At 39.7% G+C, this 7,422-nt stretch overlaps 1 protein-coding gene across 3 annotated transcripts in view; it reads right to left on the bottom strand.

The window, feature by feature from the left end:
* The window catches only part of Pla2r1 (phospholipase A2 receptor 1), a 116,476-nt gene that overhangs the window by 96,354 nt on the left and 12,700 nt on the right, over positions 1–7,422 (bottom strand). For all 3 annotated transcript variants that reach the window (XM_010606814.3, XM_010606816.3, XM_010606815.3), the window contains exons 2-3: positions 3,656–4,039; positions 964–1,137 (exon numbers count right to left, since the gene is read on the bottom strand). In XM_010606814.3, the coding sequence (XP_010605116.1) occupies positions 964–1,137; positions 3,656–4,039 (558 nt within the window). The remainder of the gene's footprint in view (positions 1–963; positions 1,138–3,655; positions 4,040–7,422) is intronic.

Here is a 7,422-nt window from a genome sequence, read left to right as displayed (position 1 = left end):
GCCTCCAACCTCATTATCTCCAGTCCTGGCTTTCAAATTTTAAAGCCTATAGTCTCTTATTTACTAAGCCATATTAGCTGTTAGGTTAAGAAACAATTCTACAGATAATTTATGAATCAGACTCTTTGGTGTTACTCTCTTCAATTTGCTTTTATTTTAAATTAATTTTTATATTTTATGTATGGAGGGGAGGTATGGAATCTGAAGAGATTATAAAGCTATACTCTGACTTGCAGAAATCAAGGTGAGGGAAATGGAATACAGAAAGTATAAATATTCTCCAATAAGTAGAGACAATTGGAAATGTTTTAGTTGAATATGAGTAAGATAAAATAAAAATAAAAAGGCGCTGTCACAGAAAAAAGTTAAAACATTGCATCTCTCAAAGGACTTTGAAAATCAAGTTAAGAAGAGAAAGAGATTTTGAAGTTATAAGTAGATAGTAAGTAGTAAGGAAAGCAACTCAAGATGAAAATCCATTGTTGAGAAATAATGAATGAAAGTGCGATTTTTATGGATAGATTATCAAGGGGTCAGCTGATGCCTGGACCTGACAACGGGCAAGACAAGCAGTCCTGAAGTAGAGAAATTAGGGCAGCTCATAAGAGGCAGTGGGTTGAAAGGATAACTGGGTTTTATATGAATTGAGGTTTGTTTTGAAGCATCCTGCCGAGAAGCTGAGATTAATGAGAACAGAGTATTATAATGTGATTCCAGTTAAAGGATCCTTCTGCACTAAGCTTAATGAAGAATGACTAATTAACATCTTTTGAAGGTAAGGAAAATAAAACAATATACATCAGAATTGTCTTCAAGGAAAAATAAACCCCAAATCAAATCTGGATTAATGGAATCAAAGTGCTTATTCAGACTTCAATATATTAACCCCGGTGCTTTTCTAAAAACTTTCTAATCATCCTTGATTCATTTATGTCACATGGAGAAAACTGGATTCATTCTTACTGGGATCTGGGCAAAATCCCCACTTCTCATCTCTTTCGTATCGGCTTGTAGTTGCACACCACAGCGAGTCATCTTCCCGACCTTCCCGGGTACATTTGTGATGCCACTGATTCTTGTACTGGAAGGGAAACACACACGGCATCCCATGGTCATTCCCCTTGATTGTATACATGTCTAGGAGAAAAAAAATGTGCAAAGTCAAGTTTACAATGCCAGCTTCAGCTTTGGAAATTGTCGTCTGGTTAACACACCTTTATTGGGGGGAAACCGTCTAGGAGGAGGCACTTGCTAAACCTCAGAGAGCCTTTGGGAACTCATCATCTAGTGTTTGTAGGACTAGGCCAAGTTCTGGGCTCAGAAGAAGTACTGGCAAATGGTTTGCTTATGTACTTATCTACCTGCTTATTTACCATGATGTGTTGCTACAGTAGCATATTTGTGATGGATGAAAAGGAAAATTTAATGAAGATTTTTCTGTAAAATATCTGACAGTCCCCAAAGACATCAGCCATCAGCATCTAATACCTAATGGTTTCATCTGCATTTATTAATTTATTCATTCAATATGTATTAATCGAGTATCTAATGTACTCTGCACTGGGAAGATAGCAGTGAACAAACTAGCAAATATTCTTTTTTTTTTTTTTGGTTTAGTGAGAGATAAAGATAAAGCAAATATACAAAAAATTGTGTAATTTCAGGTAGTAATAAGTGCCATGAAAAAAAAGTAGGGCAAGAAGAACAGTGTGTGTGCGCGTGTGTGTGTGTGTGTGTGTGTGTGTGTGTTTGTGTGTGTGTGTGAAGGAGTAGAAAGGTACCATTTTAGGTGAGTTGGTTAGTGGATGGCCTCTCTGAATAAAAACTAGGTGAAGCGAGGCACTTAGGAAAAGTGTTGTCCAAGCAGAAGAAACAACAAGTATAAAAGACTGGAGAAAAAAAATGTGGGGGGGGTGAATGAGGAAAAGCAAGGAAGCTCTAGGGCACTGGTGGCAATTCTACGGCACATGTGCCACAGTGGGCTGTTTGTATCATTGAAAGCTCTAAAAGGTTCACCATCCCTACTCTAGAGGAAGGGGAATCAAGGAAATAGGCAGCATCTGCTCACACAGACTGTCTCTGCCATGTTGTTATAGTGTTTGGCTTTTACTCTGAAGGTGGTGGGTACCAATGGTAGGCTTTGCATGGGAAAGTGAAAAGATCAGATTTCCATTGCTGACAAATCAATCAGGTGCAGTAGAGCAAATGGAGAGGGTGAAATGTGCTGGCTAGGCAGCTTCCACAGTGGCCTAGAGAGAGATGATCACGCAGAGGTGGCCTGCTGGCTGCTTCATCACAGTATTGCTATAATCTATCAGCTTTGACCTTAAGCAAGAATCAAAACCATTTTTGTGACTTCATCGGGGCTTTCTATGGTGAGAGGAATCAAGGCTACCCTCAATTAAGTCACTGGCTCCTGAACAAAAGGTTCACCATGGAGATCCCCTACTTTTCTATAGTTGGCAGGGACTGGGTTGAGCTGACAACAATATTGCCAGCCTAAGCAGTTAGGCTTGCTTAGGAAGTAGAGGTCATTCAGGACAGGGCATGTTATTTTGTTTCATTGCTTTCTACCAACAGCAAACACATTTTTCCCTGTGTGAATTGTTAGTGTGTGAATATGGCTAAAAAGTTAACACAAAGCACAGGATCATATTCTTTCTTAGAAATGCAGGATTTTCAGAGTGCTGCTTTACAGCACTGGCTTGATTATAGTGAGTCTTGAAAGAACCTTACTCTTCACTGATTCCTTGTAGCTATAGGGAAAGGTCCAGTCTTGGGCCTTAGGAGCTCCTTGCTCTTCCTCTAAGGACTGCTGTGGAGCTTTTAGGAGGATATGCTTACATTAAAGCGTAATTCTACAGAGCTCCCCGAGGGGCACATCTATCTTCTTGTTGGCCTTTATAAACCAGGTGCCTGGCACTGTGCCTGATGAGGAGTCAGTGCTGGATAGATGAGTGTTCAGGTGATGAATAGATGAACAACAAAACAAACTCTGAGAGACATGGTTGGGGTGTCAGAATTTAACTGTGTGACTTGCTTTTCTTTTCTTTTTTTTTCAGTTTAAAAATGCCAAAAATAATAACAGAATTATGGAAAAGGAAAGTTTCCCTTATAAATCATCCTTCCCACAAGCCATGGTTGGCACACACCAAATAAACCTTGACAGTAGTGTGCAATTTATCTTCCAGTGTGTGAAGCATGACCATCACGTGGATGGCAGGCAGGAGCGAGGAGGCTTTTGAGCGTCCTCCCCGCCTTCCTCACAGATGGCTGAGGTGCTACAATAAGAGGAGTGGCGGCAGAAACATTACCATATTTTTTATGACAACATCCTTCACTTCAAGTATCTCTCCCTTTTCTCTCTCCTGCTTATTCTTTCTTCTTCTTTCCATTGATTTCCCGAGTTAGGTTTTTCTTTCAGTGCCTTCAAATTCGGACAAGTTCTGCCACTGTAGCAGAATTCAGAATGTCTATTGTAAGACATCGGTAATTCTTTTACTATAAGCAAGGAAGCCACTAAAACATATTTACCATAAGTCTCTTGGCATTGCAGGCTCTGTGGACTTCTTCCACAGAGTGCTTTACGAACCATGGAATATTTTCTAAATACTGTATACCCCTTCACAGATGCTTTGAGGTAAATTAATTTTACCTTTGTGAAGGTGTTCGCAAATATCTCCACCACCTGACATATAGGAAACCCACTTGTGAAGATGTTTCCACGAGGCCATCACGGTGTTATCATGCTGCACTTGGACCATGTACTGGAGTGGGCCCACGATCATCTTCCTGTTACAGTGCCATCTCAACGAAACATCCGTGGAATCACATTCATATATGCCTAACGGCTGCTCTGGATTAGATAAATTCAGACCCAGGCAACCACTGGCTCCCAGGTTAAAGAGGTGGTGATATGAAACCCATTTCCACAGCATGTTCTCATTTGGCTGTTTGCAGTCCTCCAAGGTCAGTACAGATTTACCCACTTGAATGCATTTCTTGAGGCTCTCACTTTGGATAATGAATATTCCTTTATCTGTAAGAGAATAAGAAAATATGTGATATGCAATTTTCATATATAATTAGGTAGTACTTTGAGGATCCTAGGGTGCATATCTAAGAGCTGGAGCTGACAGGTAGTGTTCACCTAAAGGGCTTTCTTTATATCAAAGAGAAGTTTCTTGGGAAGCATAAAAGGACTTGCTGGAGCCAATGGGAGAACTCTGATCTAAGACCTCATTGCCCATGTAGGGACAGGGATACCTGTCAGTTACTTAATGGTACTGCTGAGAGAAAGTGCTCACCACAACTGGATAGAAAGCACTAATACTCAGCGCAAGAGGGGAGGGCCACTGGGGGTCAGGGGATCGTAATGGTACTTTGGTTTCCTTCAGAAAAAAAGCCTGTTTGTTAGGACTATGGTTAGCAGAATCAAGAGTCTCTGACATAAAAATCTCTACCTTCCCAGTTATTGTGGAAAACCAAGACGTTATAAGAGAAGTGCTGCTTTGTGTCCTACTACATTATTCAGTGCTGGTGAGAAGGTAATGCTTCTCCACAGTTGCTTCCTGTGCTGGATCCATTAAGGGTAGAAAGGTAGCAATATTTTGCTTTGGAATGAACTTTTTCAGGAGTAGCCTTGTTGGGTGGGTCAGGCAGCAGCAGGTGGATGTTCCAGACACTTGCTAACACAACACCTAGATACGAGAGGTACTGGAGCTCCTGGATAGCAGTAGAAACCAGAGGTTACATAGGCACGTGAGGAAAGGAGGTATTTTGTGATATAACCCTGAGCTCCCCTCCTACAGCTGCAGGAAGGGATTTGGGTGAATTTCCTATAGAAATGCTGTGGGAATACACAATAGCTACCCGCCTGCTACCAGACTGTGGTGAGCAGCTGGGCTGAAAATCACCCATAATTATTGCATAATAATTATGAAATTATTTTCTCATGGGATTTTTGAAGGTGGCAATCACGTCTTGGTTTATTGACCTAAGCACCAAGTCTACTGAATACACCACTGAAGTTCAGTAAGTGCTTGCTACTGATGGGACATGCCAGCTGTTGCTTCTGCTTAGCTCTATGATTGCTGAACTTACCTCAGGTCAGATTACCTGGTCAGTCCCAGAAACTTGTTTTCTCTCCCTTTGCCTAGCCTCCCCTGTTACATTTATTTCCTAGTTTTGTTCAAAATTCTGAAGGGCCATTACCAGGTTTCCCTAAAATGACTGGGGCTTGGAGCAGGTTGTGTCACATGGAAGGGGCAGAGCAGGGCCCAGGCAGTGCCAAGAGACCTGGGACAGTACAGAGTGAGCCTCTTTGTATCTGGGTTTGAGGAATAATGATTCACTTTGGCAAAGCTCTTGTGGATTCTCCAAACTTAACTGGGACCAGAAGAGCTGATTTACAGTAACCAACATCATTTAAGACACAGTTTAAAAAGTTGTCGATATGTCAATACAAGCCACACCTCATTTAATAATTGATAACCTTTTGTCTAGTCATGTGTTTAAGGAGTTTAAATTAGTTGTCAGAAGATTGCTTTGATCACCATACATCAGAGCAAAAGAGAAGGGAGTGGCAGTGGGGAGCCAGAGAATGAATGGTTCTGTGAGATTTCATTTAGATCAGGAAATTTGTTTTCCTAATGAAGACCATGTTTCTATGGTTATTAGTAATAGTCACTCAAAATCAAATTCACCTCTCACCAAAGAGATATGGACTCTGATAATTAGCCTTCCCGCCAATACTCCTTTCTACTTTTCCACGCCTTGGTAGAATGTTACCCTTAATTTCTGTTGTAATCTGCTAATCACTTCCTGTTATCCCAGAGTTCCATTAATTTTTCATTAAAGGATAATTAATTTACAATAATGGTTCTGTAGTTCAGCTTCTACATAATATGCATATTCAAATGTATCCAGATCTGCAGCCAATGTCTAGCCCTCGGTTTATATGCATATGCTGGACAGGTAGTCTAATAGCTAGTGGTAAAGAGCTCTGGCTTCAGCAAATCTACCACAGACCAGTCGTCTAACTCTAGGCAGATATGTGATCTTTGCAAGCCTCATCTTTCTTCTTTGAATGAGGAATATTCATAATACTGACCTTGTAGGGAGGGATGTTAAGGCTATTTCATTAAACAGCCCATAAAAAGCTCCCACACAGTACCATGGGAAGTGGCAAGATGTCAGTAAACATGAGTTAGTATTATTACTGTTGTTGTTTTCCATTGGACTTCTTGATTTTTGGTCTATAGATTCAGCTGTGGATCTAGTTGAAGACTATAAAGTCCTAATCTAAACATCCTCTAACTCTTCTAACATTAACAGAAAAGCTTAGTTTTAATTTCTGTAGTACATACTGGGTGGAGACTTTTTGGTTTTAAACAATCCTGGGATTCCATGCTATCATCTGGAGGAAAAGTGCGCTCCAAGCAACAAAGATAACAAAGTCTTTGTCTTACTTGTTCAAGTGCACATACAATTGTGTATTATGAGTCTTCACCTGTTGTGCTTTACATTTCTGACCTATAAAGTCTCTGCTGCAGCTTTTTTATAGGAAGGAGAAAAATATATGATGTGGACAAGAAGTGAGTGAGTAGAGGGTTGGGTGAAATGACCAAGTGGATGTAGAAAGTATGAATCACTGTGATTTGGGTTAAAAATTGTTTTAAATTTCCAAATTATTACAATTTAAGAGAGAAAAGAGTGGCAGAATAGGAACTTCTGTTGTCACACCAGTGAGCACAAAAATACCTTTCCGAAGTGGAAAATATGAGACAAACCTAGTCTATGCTGTTCAACTTTGGGATGCTTTTATATTTCCATGCCAGTTGCCTCTATGACAGCTCTTGAAGTGTTCTTCAGAATGTAGCATAAACAAATAGACGTGGCTTACCTATAAAAATAAACATGCTACTTCCAAATATATTAAACTAATAGATTACCTAATCCCATTTTCCTATTAAGTAATAATAATGTCCCATCCTAGCACTGCTAATCTCATACATTTGTTAGAGAGAAAATAACTGTTTTCAAAAGATTATGAGCAGACTCACTATAGGAATCAACATTCCGTTTGTGACGTTAACATATGAGTTTCCTCTAATAAAACTATAATGTGAAAACAGGCTACCAGTTCTTCGTGTGTGTAGTTGTTGGATTTCAGAAATGGTGCAAATCAGATGTGGGAGTAATCAAGATGGATTATATATGTCAAGGACATCAGTTCTGCTTGAACACTGATTAAGTGATTCATGAAGTACTGCCAGAATTACTACATCTCTTTACAGGGAAGTGTTGTTATACTTCCTTCATACTTATACGTTTAGCAGGAGTAGAAAAAAGATTAAATTACTCGAAGTAATTTATAAGGTAATTTTCACCAGTAAAAAAAAAAAAAAAAAAAAAAAAAAT

The sequence above is a fragment of the Fukomys damarensis genome, unplaced genomic scaffold, assembly GCF_012274545.1.
Source record: "Fukomys damarensis isolate Sample0158 unplaced genomic scaffold, DMR_v1.0_HiC HiC_scaffold_26, whole genome shotgun sequence".
Lineage (NCBI taxonomy): Eukaryota > Metazoa > Chordata > Mammalia > Rodentia > Bathyergidae > Fukomys > Fukomys damarensis.
The sequence above is the reverse complement of the archived record's forward strand: the minus strand, read 5'-3'. Positions and strand labels throughout refer to the sequence as shown.